General features: G+C 42.7%; 1 protein-coding gene across 1 annotated transcript in view; it reads left to right on the top strand.

Annotated features, from left to right (window-relative positions):
• CTNNBL1 (catenin beta like 1) overlaps nucleotides 1–16,230 on the top strand; it is a 55,653-nt gene that overhangs the window by 21,435 nt on the left and 17,988 nt on the right. The window contains exons 8-11 of the mRNA XM_056353801.1: nucleotides 2,419–2,491; nucleotides 2,774–2,832; nucleotides 3,560–3,708; nucleotides 9,832–10,013. Of these exons, the coding sequence (XP_056209776.1) occupies nucleotides 2,419–2,491; nucleotides 2,774–2,832; nucleotides 3,560–3,708; nucleotides 9,832–10,013 (463 nt within the window). The remainder of the gene's footprint in view (nucleotides 1–2,418; nucleotides 2,492–2,773; nucleotides 2,833–3,559; nucleotides 3,709–9,831; nucleotides 10,014–16,230) is intronic.

Here is a 16,230-nt window from a genome sequence, read left to right as displayed (position 1 = left end):
CTGAGACCTGTAGGAATATAAAAGCTGACCAGTGAGTGGGAAACCTGATAAAAGACCATGTTATGCCTTTGCTTCCTACATTTCTAACACTTTTTCAAGTGGGGTCCCTTGTTTAACTGCTGCTAGTGTAGCTTATTCTTTGAACTCATCTAGTCGCCTTTTGAATACCAAATTACTTTTTGATACAGCATCCTGTGGCAGTGAGTCACACAGTTTAACTCTGTCTTGTGTAAAAAGATGCCTAAACGTTCCCTAGAAAATACTGTAGGAAAGGAATGTATAGTTCCACTCTCTTACAGAGCTAGTGAAGGAAATTTAGCAAATAGATTCTGGCTTTTTCCTAACCCTGTTAGTAAGGCATTAGCACTTCTATACTTAAATGTCATTGTGGTTAAAAGGCTTCTGAATCACAGAAATACTTGTCAGCTTTGTAAGCATGCAGATACCCCTCTGTGTACCTTGTATACTTGTTAGCAGCAGTAACCTATAATTTCTCACTACAGGTAGTAATATAATTGTATACCTTTTGCTTAAAAACAGAAAGTGAAGTTAATTTTCTGCCAAGCAGGTATGTACTGCTGCCTGCCTTGTAATTACTTTGGCAGCTGAAAGACTTAGAAACTTGGAAAAGCAAAATAATAACAACTTGGGTTCCCCTGTTTGGTGCCACAGAAAATGAGTGTTCATGGTGTTCAAAACTTGGTGCTGAATGTGTCTTTCCTTTGCCCTGGCATGTATTAAGTGTCTCGGTTTGGGGGTGTCTGACCAGACAGGGCTTTTTTTTCTTGCTCACGCGCTGTCATGGGGAGCTGCACACTGATGAAAGCCCATCACAGGTGCCTTTTCTGTTGACAGTGCTTGGTCTTGAATCTCTTGCCCTGACAGATGTGGTTGGGATTAAACCAGGATCTCAGCATCTGGATAGAGCGTTGTGCTGCTGAAGAATGTCTGTGGGATGAGTTTTAAAATGAGGGTTCTGTCTAGGAATCTATGAGGACATCTGGCATGCAGCACAGAGTGTGAATATCTGTTTTCTGACTACATTTCAGGTTGTGTAATTGTATTCTGACTGTCAGAACTGCCTTGGAAAGCTCAGATGGAGAGCTTAATAGCTCACTTTTCCAAACATAAGCAGGGTTTGATGGTGGTTTGTGCAGCCTTGAGAGAACAGAGCGTTGAGTATTGTTTCCCAATGCTTGCCGTAGGACAGCAGTTGGTATGCAGGGTGACGGAAGCCAGCAGAGCTGTACAGCACTGAGCACCTGCCACCTTCCTCTCCTCGTGCCACTGATTGCTTGGAACTGTTACGTGGCTGCTATAAATACCATCATCTACAGAGTAGCTGGGGATTGTTTGAAATGAAAAGCTTTATTTAAAGTCAATGCTTTGTGGCATTTGGGATCTTCCTGCTTTTTATGTTTTTGTGTTGCATGGTGCTTGTGTATTGTGACCTTTTCTTTAGTAGCAGGTCGGGATAATTGGCCCACTTGTAGCCTTGCGCAGGCAGGTTCGCTCAGTCAAGCCGCAGGTAGTCATGCATTTGTGGGAAAAAATTGTGGGTGAAAAATGGTATGTTTTAAGCCTAGCATTTATTGCTAGCTTTTTTTCACCCTCTGGAACAGTGGAATACAAGTAGCTGGTAACCAATGATTTTTAAAATTGTTTTGCTTATTTTATGAATTCCTTTGGTGAACCAGATTGCATTATTATCTGATCAGTTAATGTTTAGTCTTTTTCTGTAGATGAAGCAGCTTTGGCAGCATGCAAAAACATTGAATCAGGTTCAGAATCCCACTTCAGGGATTATTATTATTTTTTTTAATTTAAATTCAGCATTTTGGTTTCATTATGAGTACTTTTTTTAACATATTTGAGTACGGTGGGAATGTACGAAATGAAAGTTATGTGACTGCAGGTTAAACCCATCTCATGTTCTTCTGACTGTGTCATTGTGATCCTCATACAAAATTCTGGCAGTTACTATTTAATGTTACTGTGATGTATTTTCTGAAATTCTGTTTTTGGTGACAGGTGCAGACTTTCAGAATAGGGATAAGCCACATGCATTCATACAGCTTCATGGAAAATTTGTCAGAGGAAAGAGATTCTGTGTTGCAAACAACTGGAGACTCTTTTCAGAGGTTTTGACCCAACTTGGTCAAACCTACTTATGTAAGACAGCATGAAGGATCAGAGCCGAGTTTCTGCACATGCGTGCACAAGCACAGCCCCCACTGTCACCCCTGAATCAGAGAGAATGATTACTGTTTTGATACTGAGGCATTCTGCAAAATTACTACTCTTGTATTTTGGTTTAAGTGTTGCTCATATGTTCAGTGATTTGATTAATGTGTTCTTGAAATCAGTGAAACAGAGTGCCATGCCCTGATGGGTCTCGTGTTCCTTCTTCACCAACAGGCTAAGATGCCTTTTGATGCCAACAAGCTGTACTGCAGTGAGGTGCTGGCTATTTTGCTTCAGAATAACGATGGTGAGACATGCCTCTGGTATCGATATTCTGTTAGGGTAGGATCCAGGCTTCTTTCAGATCACAACAGCACTCTTCTGCCTTTGGCTTCCCTTTACTGGTGCTCTCTCCCCTGCACGCGTGCTCTCTCGCATATACATGCACCCTCTCTTTCTCTGCAGCTTTTGTACTCTGTCAGGCTGTATTGATTTTGTTCGCTGATGTATCAGTGTTAGATGGCTGTAAAATCTGACAGTTAGCTTCATTTTTCTCTCTCTTTTCCTCCTTCCCCCCACCTCCGTCTAGACAACAGAGAATTGCTTGGGGAGCTGGATGGGATCGATGTGCTGCTTCAGCAGTTATCTGTGAGTAATTCACATACACCCTCTTTACCGTCAGAAGACTTGCAGGCTGGGTACGAGGAGGTGGAACAGATTCTGCGTGTAGCATTGTCCTAGCAATCTGTAGATACTACGGCACAGCAGTACTTTATATTTAGTGCTGGCATAGTCCCTGAATAACTTCCACACAATTATCATCCATGGTAAGTGAGGTTAATCCCTGTTTTAAAGATGTTAATGTTGAGGTACACAGAAGTTAAGTTATTTTGTTACAATTGCATGGCAAGTTGGAGATAGGCGGGGCTGCAATTTGGCCATCTTCAGCATTCTCCACTCCAAGCACTGGGCTGTGTTGTGCCTACATTTGAGCTAGCTGAAGGTAATGTGTTCATAGTTCACTTTCATTTCTTGAGGTAGCACTGTCTGCAGCACGCTCAGGTATGCGTTGTGCCTGGGACTTCTCTGGTAACAAACTTATCCACATACTTTTGTGAATTGCACAGTCGGTGAACTTGCCTTTCCCTTTGGAGACCCCATATTGTCTTTTAAGTCAGGCATTAGACTGCAGCATGTTTGTTGGTATAGTCAGGGCAGTAAAAAGGGCACAAGAATTACAAGAGTGATGTGTACAATTGCTGGCTTATGCGTATCAGATGCTGAAGACTTGTGATGCAGAGTGTTAGTGTATACAACAGCATGGACCAAATTAGGCTGTCCATTTTGGGGTAACTTTGCTTTCTTTGTTGTGCAGGTGTTTAAACGACACAACCCTAGTACAGCAGAAGAACAGGAAATGATGGAGAACCTGTTTGACTCTCTCTGCTCCTGCCTAATGCTCAGTTCCAATCGCGATCGCTTCCTGAAAGGCGAGGGTCTACAGCTGATGAATCTGATGCTTAGGTACCCAAATAACTCTGTGATTTTCCTGCCTGCTTTTGATGTACCAACACACTTTCTGGCTAGATATTTGTGTTTTGCTGTTTATAAAATTTCTGTTTTAGCATATTTGTCTTCTTCTCTTTTTCCAGCATGTAAGTTAGACCTTCTCAGACATCATATAAGCTCCACTTGTTGTCTTTAGCTTTGTTTCCTAAGAACTGGGGTTACTACAATAGCTGCTGGAAGGTAGCAGTGCAGATGCCCGGATGAAAGAATGCTGTAGGTCAGACTACTAATCCTCTAAAGATTTAATAGACCCCTCTGAGGGTAAGAGAGAACCTTTGGATGTCTCTAGGGAAAACACTTTTCCTTCTGTTCCCCAGTTCAGGCTTCATTGTGTTGCATATCCTCTGAGCTGGTGAATTTTTGTGGATTTTGATAACGAAAAATTGCTTTTGTGAAATGGGTGTAAGTATGCATTTCTTCTTGTGATGTGTTTTGTCACACCATTAATCTCTAGGGTTTCTCTACTCTCTTTTCACTTTTACTTCCTAGCCTGGTATTGAAATATGACCTTGGCGCTGAGTGCCTTCCCCCAGACCCCAGAACTGGGTGCAGTGGGGCTCTGTCTGGCTTTCCCTGGTATGCTAGGCTGCGTGCAGGGGCTGGTTAGCAAATGCCAACAAGAAATGATGGATTCAACCAAATGTGGATTATTCAGATAGGAGCACTGGGTTTTCCTGAGGCTAATTAAAGAAAAGCTCCAAAACTAAGAATGAGAGGGAAGCCTCCCTCTGCCTCGAATACTAAGCTGCTAAGCTAGCCTTGCAGAACTGATTACTTGGAGTTCTTGTGCCGTGTGGGTGGGACTTGGTGTTTGGATTTTTAATAGCTTTTTTCCCATTTTTGGACTCTACTGTTTGCCACTCTCTGCACCAGGATCCCAGCTGGAAAATTATGATGAGGAAAATTTCTCCCTGGATGCATTTCCCCCTGCCCCTCCCAGTAGTTGTGAAGGGGTTAGAAGGGACAGAGCATGACTTAACTAATAGCAGTAGCTATGTCTAATGGAAGAAGTTTCCAAGACCTCAGTCTTTTGATGCTTAGGAACCTAACTACAGGCTGAATGGGAACTGGTAAAGTGGCAATGGAAAAAAAGTAACAATTCACAGAGTATTTTCTAGAAACTAGTGTAACTACTGTCCATGAGCATGGACTATACTGACAGCTGATTATTTTACGAGTTTTTTTTAATTTTTCTTATGTAGCTCAGATAAGTAGAGAAGAGTTGGAAGTTGTTTTTACGATTTCCTCAAACAGCCAGGTGAGTTGATAGCTGACTGTTATCCCCAGACCAGCTCCCTTCGGGCCCTGACTTGTCCTACACTGCAAATCTCATTTAGAGAGAGCAGCACCTAGCTGGACAGAGAGTAAACTTCTTGTTTCCAATTATGTCTTCAGACTGGAGCTGAAAGTGTTAAGCTGGTACTTTTATTGCTGATTCTATTTTCTCCTCATTTGATGAGCTGCCAACCACTTTTCTTAGTACTTCACGCTATCCGTGTTGACATGTCAGTTCATTCCTATACACAATTTTCTTTTTTTGTCTAAATACTCCTAATGAATGAAACCTCAGGATTCTGACACAGGTAATCATGCATGTAACCTAAACCATGTGAAATCGGTGATGCTCGGCACATGCCTAAAGGTACTTCCATACTTCAGACTGGCTGGCTGGGTCAGAGCTGCAACGCTGTCCTGAAGTGTTTATTTTTGGTAGGTGTGGTGTTTCCTTATTGGTATTACAAGCTTGCTTCTGGTATGCATAACACAGAGGCGACTGTGTATGTGTTAAGTAGCTAACTCAGATCTTCAGAAGTGCAGGAACGTGGTGCTAAACTGCTGTCTCTTGGCACCTCTTGAAAACCAACTTACTGGGTTCTGTGTTTTGGTGCTTTGTCAGTAGTAAGTAGTAAAAGAATGAATGACATTAGAGTCACAAGCTTTGTAGAGATCATAAGAGATGATTAAGGTAAAAGCATTGGTTTGTCTGATGAGAATTAGGGAATGGATGTGGGAAGAGGGTGGCTTATTATAAGGAAGAGCTTTGGACATGCTCAGCTGCTGCCATGGCAGGGTACTTGCTTTTGCAGGTCATGGTGTGATTGAAGGTAGAAGGGGGTCCACTGGACTTAGTGCTTTGGTGAGGAAAATAGAGCACGTTTCTGTAGCTTTCAAACTACCAAACAAAGCAAAACATCTGAGAACTGACACTGCAAGGTTTTAGTGTTCGCTTGCTTGTACGTTTTTTATATATGTATTATTATCCAGAAGATATTAAACGGCTATTAATTCCGTTAACCTGTTATCATTGGGACTTCTCTTGTTGTACGCTTAAAAGTTCTTACAGGTGCTCAGTTTTTCTTGGACAGTACTGCTTTGGTAACTGCAGGCTAGCACTGTAAATAGGGAGTGAACCCTGAGAATTGTGATCTAGAGTGCTGCATGGGAGTATTGTACTTCTGTATCCTATTGATACCTTCGTGACAAACAACAAAAAATAGAAATGCCATTCAGTTGTGATTGACCACCTCGCCCAGAAACAAGACAGAATATTTTTCTCTCCTGTCAGTGTCCTCTGAAGACTGGGAGGAGAGATCTGTTATTTTTTGGTTTTACTCTGAAGGCGGTTAATCATTGTACTGTAGTCTGTGCAGATGAAAGGACAAATAAGCAAAGGTGAAAGTTTATTGACATGATGTGAGATAGATAAGCTGTGTGAGAATAAAGATATCAGGCTTGAATCTCCATTACTGTCTTAGGGAACGTAGCATTCTGTATGTAGTGCTGCCCGATACATCTAGCCAAGTTGTTCTGTTAGTAATGGTCATGCACACAGACCTGCAGGAAGGTGTAGTGTCTTTCAGCTGAGCATTTAACGTGCTGAAGAGATTCCTGTAGACAGTAATGAAAACAGGACTATTTTCTGTTATGCTGAGCCTTAAAATGTGTGGCCGACAGCGAAAGATGGTGTATTGTGTGAGCTTCTACCAGTTTATGGGGAGACAGTGGTAACACCTGAAAATGAGTACAGCGTGGCTTACGTGTATTACGTGCGTGTCCATAGCAGGCTGTGCCCTGGACCTGGTGTTGTGGTCTCGGGCTTGCAGTTGGCCATGGGAGCGGAGCTTCACCGAGCAGGTATGTGGGAGGTGTGCAGAGGGGCCTGGGAGAAGACCGGATTGGGAAGGACAGCAGAAACAAAGTCAGAAGTTTTGAAGTAGGATGAGAGCACGTGTATATATAATTGTTTGATTTGCATCTCTGCAGCAATGAAGGCTTGTTTATTTTGTGGACTGTCTTTATCAAAAAAAGATGGTTTACCAAGGCAGTAGCCACCAGTGGAAAGTCTGTAAATGTCACATAGAGTTAAATTCCATTTTTTTTTTTAGGTCAGGAAGCACTTTTTAGTACGCAGTCCCTCAACCTTGCCTTGGTAACCTAAATGCAGTTTACCTTACAAAGCCAAAAGAGAGAAAAACAGGCTTGTAATGTCAGTTCCCTTGCGCGCACTGACAGGAAGCTTATTGCTTTTGCTGTAAAATTGTGTTAAGGTTTGGAGGAGATGCAGCCACTCAGTTCCCAGGGGATCTGTCAAGAAGATTCTCTGTTGCATAGGAAAAATGACATGTGGCTTTCCCAGTTATTAACTGAAGGTGCACGTGTATGCACATAGACAAATGCCGCAAAGGGAGCTTAGGGAAACATGCATCACTTGGGCAGCACAGTTTTCTATTCTGCAGCTATTCAGTGGCATTTCGTGACCCTCAAAAAAGCATTTGCTCCTGTACAGCAAAAACAAGGTGAAAATGGACACTTCTGTACGGCTCCCTAAAGGTTGACTATAGCTATTTCAGGGTATATTTTTTACAGTTATTAAAATCCTTTTATGTTTTCTTGTCCTGCTGTTCCTAATGACCCTATGGAAGCTTAGACTGTCTCTTTACTAAATCTTCTGGTTAATTAAACAGAACCATTTTATGCAGCATATTTCCCGGAAATCTAGAATTCTGCTTTTGCTAGTATTTTAGAAGGAAATTGTGTTATGTGAGTGTGGAAAGTCCACGTAATGTTAGCAGCTCTTCTTTTTGAAATAATAAATGCACTGAAAGAATTCTCTCAGATGTAAAAGTATTAAAAGGAGGAAAACAATGATTAGCAAATAAAGTTGTAATTCAGAGTTCCCTGTGAAGACTGAGGTCACTCCCTATTTGGCGATACTCATGTATGCTAGTCTTTGAATTAGTGTACAGCTAAAAGTTACCTCAGTAAGCACAGATGAGACTAAGATAAACTGCTTGCCCTCTGGCAGAATAAATATTTCAAATAAAATCAACTCTAGACAGTCCAGTCAAGCAGCTATTGATCTCTAAAAGCCTGAACTTAAACCCAATGAATATTCCAGAGATCAGCTCTGTGCAGCCTTCCTAAATGCTGATCAATATGCAATTACTTCCCCTGAAAACATTTCTTATATTGTCTGTCCTAAGAAGTCTTTTATTTTTAGCTCCCTGTAGAGGCGAGGTGGGGGAGTTGAGCCACCTTCCTGCACTGCTCTTCACTTGTGGGTAGAACTTGCTGCTGCACCAGATCCCAGCTGCACGTGGTGCTTTCAACAACTGCTTCGTGCCCGTTGGAAGCATCCGTGGCTGCACTGGGCAAAGTAACTTTCTTCTAGGCTACGGTGTTAATACATAGGTTTTGAGTTTGCATGTTGGTATGGATTCATGAAGTTTCATCTCTGAAGAGAAGGCGTTTCCCACAGCTCTCTGGAGCTTGGGCTTCAAGAAGCCCTGGAGGAGAAGACCCTGCTGATGGACGTGAGGTCCAGGTGGCTCAGCAGGCGCTGTTTGCAGGTGGGCAGGCTGCTGCTGCACTGCTGGGCTTGGCAGGGGTGTGTGAGGGCAGCGTGAGTGCTGCTGCCTGCACAGGGGGAAGGAGGAGGGAGCTGAACTGTGTCAGTGCTTTCCTAAACTTTATAGATCCTTATTCCAGGTCTGCAATAATATCTGAGTGCCGTATGGTAATGTGGAGCAACTTGTGTGTCCGAGGAGAACTGTTGTCTCATCATCTCTCCAGGGGAAAAGCACAGCTTGTTTCTGGGGGGGATTTATTTTTATATGTGCATGTAGCTATGTATTTGTTAGAGGATAAATTCTCTTAGAGAAGTCAGAGGAGGTTGCCATGCACTTGGAGTGGAAGGTGGTGGGGCTTGTGACCATCCTGCCGTGGGGGAAATGTCCTCCTGGGCTGACTGGCCTGGCTTTTGGGGACGCTTTCTTGTTCTTCACCTCACGTTAGCTCCTGCTGATGTTTACCTGGTCTGTTGGTTTTATGGGCTGTATTAGTGACCACTTTTGTAGTTCATGTCTCACAGGATATTTTACATCTTTCCCTGGATGAATTACAAATCCCTCTGTTTCTGGTTTGAGAGACACAGGACTTCTGGAGATAATTTTCAGACCATCTGTGTGTTATCAGTTTGAGTTACCAGCATCAGCATTCTGAACTCACCTTAAAACAGAATAGCCCAGAAACTATCTGCATCCTTCCAAATGTGATTTCTGGAGACAGGGTTTTCTTCATTATAGCTGACCACCAAGCTATGTGTACTAAACGTAGTCCTTTATTAAGTTGAATTATTGCTAGATCTAAATCCTAATCTTTTTGGTGTGACAGTGTTTGCCTTGTGTACCCAACCCAGTCTCCCCTGCTATTTTTTCTAGCATTTGTAAGATGCTGAAGAAATAACTTCTTCAATAGCTGAGAAATAAAAAGTAAGAAAATAAACCCATAACAATAAAATTATAAAATGAAATAAAAAGAAAATAGAAAATAAAAAGAAATAAAAGACGTTAAAAAAAGAAATAACCAAGAGAATACTCTCAACCACAGTTTTGAAAAGAGTATTTCTTAATACATTGTTTTGGCTTTGTGAAGAAAAACTTGCGTAGACCTTGTGCTCAGACTCTTCATACTTTCCTTGTCATATTAATTTCCCTTTTTGTGCCGTCTCTTTAAAGCAGTGTGGTCCAAAGCTCCTTGTGTCCCTGAAAAATTTAACTGGTGTGTTTCTTTCCACAGAGAGAAGAAGATTTCCCGCAGCAGTGCCCTGAAGGTACTGGACCATGCCATGATTGGACCAGAGGGCACAGACAACTGTCACAAGTTTGTTGATATCCTTGGTCTGAGGACCATCTTTCCTCTCTTCATGAAATCACCCAAAAAGATAAAGAAAGTTGGAACAACTGAAAAAGAACATGAAGGTAGCGTGCTCCCAGATCTTTCTTAATGTCCTAGAGCGGGTGAATGGATGCAAGTGGCTGAAAAGTACTGCAGTGAGAGGGAGTGGCACATCACCAGGGCTTTCCAGGGCTCCTGCAGCTTTGGGTGCAGGCAGCCTGCCTGCTCCCTCTCGCAGGTTAACTGTTGATGACACACCTGCCCTGCTTGTCTTGGTGTTAGCAGTTCCTGATGATTCCATTTCACGTGCTGTTAATAAGTTATCTTACCTTTTTTGGGTCTGTTGTTTGAAGCTCTGACTCTGATGCAAAACTCTTTTGAAGAGAGTGATGAAGCAACTACAAAAGTCACCTCAAAAGCAGTGTTTTCATGGCTCTGAGCACTGAAGTATGACTCGATGAACATAAAGCATTGCAGAAAGAAAGTGCATGCTTTTGAAGTTGCTTTTTTTTTTCTTCTCCCCACCACCCCCCGCCTTCCCTTCCCTGGAAAAGTCTGCTTTAATAGGAATCTACTGTGGAGTATTACTGCAGGACCTTATGCTGAACTGCATCTCGGATCGGTCCCACCTGCTTCTGGTAGCATTACCTTTTCCATTTTGTTGATAATTGTCTATGTCTTGCAACAAACTTTAAATGCTGCCAGTGGTGCTTGAAGTTTTGTGCCAGTTCTACTCATCTCTGTTCTTTAAAGGGTGAATAGAGTCAAAAGCTGAAGAGGTGTGAATGGGTCTCAGGCTTGCCTAGTACCCATCCTTAACTCTTGCAGCAAACAAGGTGAGATGGGAGGGAACAGCATCAAAATGGGAGCTCTAAACCCAAATATCCTGCTTTCGTCCTGTCCTCGCAACTCAAGTGGAACCAGGCATGCCAGTGTTCTCCAAAGCAAAGGCAGGGAGGTGCTGCCTCGGGCAGACCTTGTCGGGCACCGGGCTGAGACGCTGGCTGGGGCTGAACAGCCCCTTTTTCTGGAAGAGCTGCAGAGCTAGGGGCAGCTCAGTGGGCGTCTACTTATCTTCCTCCTTCCAGAGGACAGGGTGGTGAGGAAGAGGAGAGGCAAAATGAGCAAGCAGCTGTTTTCTTCTTGAAAACTGTGCTGCTGGTGGGCTGGTAACTACATTTGTCCTAGAGCACCAACATTAGAAGATGACAATGCCCTTAACAAAGGTGGTGGCTTGGCAAGGCACGCTTAGGCTGCAATAGCTGCAGCAGTGGGCTCTATGCCTCGGAGGTGGTGGGTCTGAGGCTGGAGGGTGGGTCGAAGCAGGAGCTGGCAGCGCTGTGGGCTGTGTATGCAGGCGTTGCCAAGGCTCCTTTCCTAGCGCAGGTGGAGAGAAGGGGCTTACCTGCAGCCCAGCACCAGCCACTGGAATGATTTACACACAGGCTGCCAATTTCAGCTGCCTTATCTGTCTTGTATTGTGTTGCTTGTCGTGGGTAGATAATGGTGAGCAAAAAATGCTGTCATGTGTTCCTGGGTTTATGTAGTAAAATTGTGGAGACTGCAGTTGCTCTTAGATGATGGATTTAGGGGATGTTTTGAAATCTTCATTTGCAGTATGAAAACAAGGTGGTTTTAATTCCTACCAAGAGAAACCTCAAGCTAGAATACAAGGTTCTGAGTAGAGATCTGGATCTGTGGCTCATGTCATTGACTTAATTTTTCAGTTTGGGAAAGTGAGTTAATCTCAGTCTCATCTGCTTCGTCTTGAGACTGAAGATGACATCTGTGTGCAATCTTGGCTACTGTGAGGATTAGGTAGCAGTCTGGAAAGCCCAAACGGGGTCAGTTCCTAACTATTTCTGTCACAGGAGAAAAAAGCAAATCTGCCCTCAAGAAAATGGAGTGATCTGTGCAAACAGTCTTGTATTATACCTCCATCTCATTAATATTCAGAAGAAATGGAGGATGTTAAGATGAGTCCAGAAATCAGTTTTATTAAAATAAAGTCTCCCTAAACCACTGTGGTGGTAAGTCCAATTTTCTTTGTTTTGCATCGCTGGGCAGGTAAGTTACTGAATTTCTAAAGATGGGAGTTAATTGAGATGTTTAACAGGGGTTCCCTTGGAGCCTGTCACAGCCATTGTCCTGACACGTGTATAAGCAGCATAGTATATGTTTTTACTTTGCCAAATGTTACACCAGCAATACAGTAATTACTCTGTGCTCAGGGGCACTGCTGGTTGATGGTCGGCTGCCAATACTGCAAAAACTCCTTGGTGCCTGCTGGTTTCGAAGGAAACAGTGCAAGTCTAACGTGACTGAGAATTGATGCCCTCTGTGCTGTGTTGATCCTAGGAACACGCTTGTTTCTGCATATCTCTTTGTTTATTTATCAAAAAGAATGCTAATATGCAGTCCTCTCTTGTCATCTTTAATTGTAAAAACTTTCTCTTGTGTTCAAACTCTTAAAAAAATATTAAAAATTAATTAGAATGATCCTCTTCTGCTAGGAGAGCATTCATGTGTATGTCAAATGGAGGAACATTTTCCTTTAAAGGATTAACTAGAATGGCTTTGTAGCAGAGGCATCAGTATTTATTAAAAAGCAGCTCTAAGGAGCTGCGCTGTGCATGCATTCCCTGTAATGCCATTGAGACTGCGTCGGGACAGACACTTGTGGTTGTGCTGCAAAAGATGAAATTCTTAATGGGCTATTAGGCTGCAGGTTTAATTACAACTGCTTAAAGGACAGCCCTGCTAAAATGCTCCAGCTCTGAGCAAGGTACCAACCAGCTCTGCCAGAAGCATTTGCCCACTGAGGCTCTACCTCTGCTGCCTGCCCTGGGCATCCCTGTGTCTGCAGCTGCAGAAGTCTGCATGTACTGGTGCCGGCTGGGCCTCAAGGATGCTTTAGCTGCAGTTAGCTGCAGAGACACTCTTCTCATTGGGCAACCAATGCTCCATCTTTAAAGCACAAAATCTTTTGTATGCGTCTTGATAGTGGCAGGGAAATACTCCCCTTGTCTTTATTTTATAGTAGCGTTGCTTTTTACGTAAGAAAGAGTCTGTAAAATAATGCTTATTTTATTGTCTTGAAGGCGGTGTTCTGAATGTGACAAAATAATAAATGCCCTGGTGAAAAAAAATCTCAACATGACTTGGTGAGCTTTTATTTATTACAGAAATTTATAATCCAAATAAAATCTGATAAAAATAACTTTTCTGTAATGTATTTCTCTCTGTTTTTAAAAGCTAGCATAAAGGTGTCAGTGCTGGTTAGCTACATTTTAAACACTGTCAGTGTTTAAAAATTATTTTACTCTAGGGAGCCTGTGAACAACTTAAATCCAACTGCACATATTTATGCTTTATATACACCATGTAATTAGGAAGAAAAAAGGGAAAATTTCTTAACCATCTTTATGGATGATGTGAGCCTGTACATTATCTACACTTGAATTTTGCCTGACTTTGTACAGATCATGATGTACTTCTGAGGGTATTAGGTTTGGGATAAAAATCTCATTTGAAGCAATTTGCCTTTTTCTGAGGCAGTGAAGCAACTCAAAACAGAAGTGTTTTGCAGTTGAAGACAGAAACGGCTTGGTTTTCCCATGTCTGTGAGGTCAGAATGCTTGTGAGTATCCAGCTGGGTTAGCCAGCCTTACCGAGAACGAGCCTGTCATTGTAGAAGGTAGTGTGTCCTGGGTATGGTTCTGTTGTGAAGTTGTTGAATGGCATTCTGGGGTCTGTCTGACAGGCTGCTTGGAATTATGTGGAGCGGATGGAAGGGTGGATGAGGCAGTTTCTGGGAGGTGGAGAATTAGTGACAATCATTACTGCAGAAATGCATTTAATTCCACTAGATGCTCGGTGTGTGGTTTTGTGATTGCTCCCTGCAATCTTCCTGATTAAGGATTGTGATCCCTCTGGTGGTGTCACCCAGAGGGGCGTCTACTCAGTGACTGAGCACCATGTACGAGGTACAACACGATGTAGCTTGGCTGTAGCCTTTTGTTGTGGCTTATCAATACAGTAAGTAACACAAGGTAGTATAATATAGCCTACCTATAATGAGCATTGGTAGAAAAGTAAAGGCCAAATTGTGGAGGAAATACGCTCTTGGTCAGTCTGAGACCGGGGGCTACATTACATATATAAAAGGGTGAAATCTGCTGTGTTCATGTGTTCTGATGGGGCACCCTGAGGGGAGACCGGCTGCCTCGTGGCTTCAGTGGAACTGAGCTGGGAGGGCAGAGGGGCAAGGATCTAGTGTGTGTGATTGCAGGCACAGAAGGGGAGTTTGGCTTTGGGTGGTTCTTGGCATAAATGTAGGGTAAGATTTGAAATAATGCTTTGTATTGTGAATTTTGAAATGTGGGGATTGCTGTATGAATGTCTGTGTTCTGAAAACTCTTCTGTTGCAGAGCTGAGCCTCAGCTTGTCTTCACTATCCCTAAGGGTGCAGCGGCTCTTGGTACTGGGCTTCCTGCAGCAGCAGTTGAGTCGAGGTGTTGGAGCTAACTGGAAATTGTTTAACAGTCTCGGTGAGCTAAAAATGGAGAAAACACAAATTCCTTCTGAATTAGGGAATCTGTAGTGAAGCAATTGTAGCTTGCTTGATAGCCTGTATATTCTTCAGCTCTTTCTCAGGACAGTTATTTGCAGTCTACTTTTGCTCACTTGTAGAGTCTCATGAATGTTACAATTAAGTTTGTCCAATTCATCTTCATTTTAAATGCCTTCTCTTGACTTAGATGTCAGTTTTACTTAGGAATGCTTAATCTGATAACCTGAGAATTAGTTCAGCCAATTTTGAAATGAGAATTCCTATCACTGTGCTTTTGTTACCTGTTCACCCTCTAAAAATAAGGAATCCTCTTTTAGAAGTACTCGCTATACACTTCCTTGAAACAAACAAATATAGCAGCCTCTTATTTCTTAGTAAATAAGCTCTTACTCCTTTGTAGCATACACTGAAAGGCAGCAAAACCCTTGGAATGAGTATCTGCTGTGGAACTAAGTTCCCTGGGCATGGAAACATGAAGGCAGCAACAGAAAAACAGCCTGATAAAAAGTTATCTTTATTAACTGAACACCCTCTGTCAGCCAGCAGAAAATATTTTTCATCTGGTGGTCTTCTAAGTGAATACCTAGGGAAGACATCAGTCTGTTTAAACAGAACTTTATTATGCCAATTTGTTATTTTACCATCAGCCCTCTAGAATGTGACAGGAATTTGTTATTTGAATGAGCCATGATGCTGAGTACAGTGTTAGATTTATCTCAATTAAAGTTAGCATTCTTTGTTACAAGAACATGACAAAAATAAACTTTCTCAGTCAATAGAAATAATTTTGTTTTACATTCAGTGTGATGGCTGGATTCCAGCTCACCAGGGGCGTTGTGTGAGGAGCTTTTTCAACCTTTCCAGGCCTCACTTTACTCATCAGTGAAATTGGTATTTCTTACTGTTGGCAGTATTTTAAGATAAGATTTTTCTTGGCATAATACTGTGATGCTTGAGTGGGTTACTCTTTTAAAATGCAGATGATTAATGCTTGTGAAAACAGGTAAGCTTATGAGATGCTACACCACTGGAATAGCACGTCCCTGGTACCACCTGTAATCCTGTAACAAACCAGAACACTATGGGGGTGCAGAGTGGTCAGTCTTCCGTGACTGCACTGCAAAGCGCCCAGCTGAATGCATTTCATATGCATACGAAAGCTGTGCAGAGGAGAAACTCCAGGACACCTCCCAGCACTCCTTTTCTGCTGTGGTTTTAGGCTTGGTGAATAGTACACCTGGTCCTGGGGTGTTTTGGCAGCGTGAGAGTTCTCACTGCTGGAGCCAGGGACTTACTGGCCCTTGGGATGTGCCAGGGGCTTTGTCCAGGTTTCCAAACAAACGTTGTGTAGGAAGGGTAGAAGTTTCTGAAAGAGATGACTTTTTTTTTATTTTCCCTCCCTGGTATTTTCCTGCTCCTAATTAGAAACAACAACTTAATCTTAAGAGAGTTTATTTAAGAGCCTTCTGTCTTGTATGTGTTCTGCTGGTTCACCAGAATATCCTCTTGCCCACCTCATGGCTGCTGTCCCCCTGCACCCTGAAGCACGCCTTCCTCTTCCTCGGGGAGGATGCTTGCCTTCTCTGCATCAGTGTTGCAGGGGTGCGTGCTTGAGCTTCCTCCCCTGCTAGGCAGATGTCTGTTATAATGAAATGTACAAAAAAAAAAAAAAAAAAAAAAAAAAAGGGGGGGGGGGGGGCTGGGAATAATAAAGGCAGAGGAGTGTA

This window comes from Falco biarmicus, chromosome 10 (assembly GCF_023638135.1).
Source record: "Falco biarmicus isolate bFalBia1 chromosome 10, bFalBia1.pri, whole genome shotgun sequence".
NCBI classification, from domain to species: domain Eukaryota; kingdom Metazoa; phylum Chordata; class Aves; order Falconiformes; family Falconidae; genus Falco; species Falco biarmicus.
This window is presented reverse-complemented; position numbering and strand designations above follow the sequence as displayed.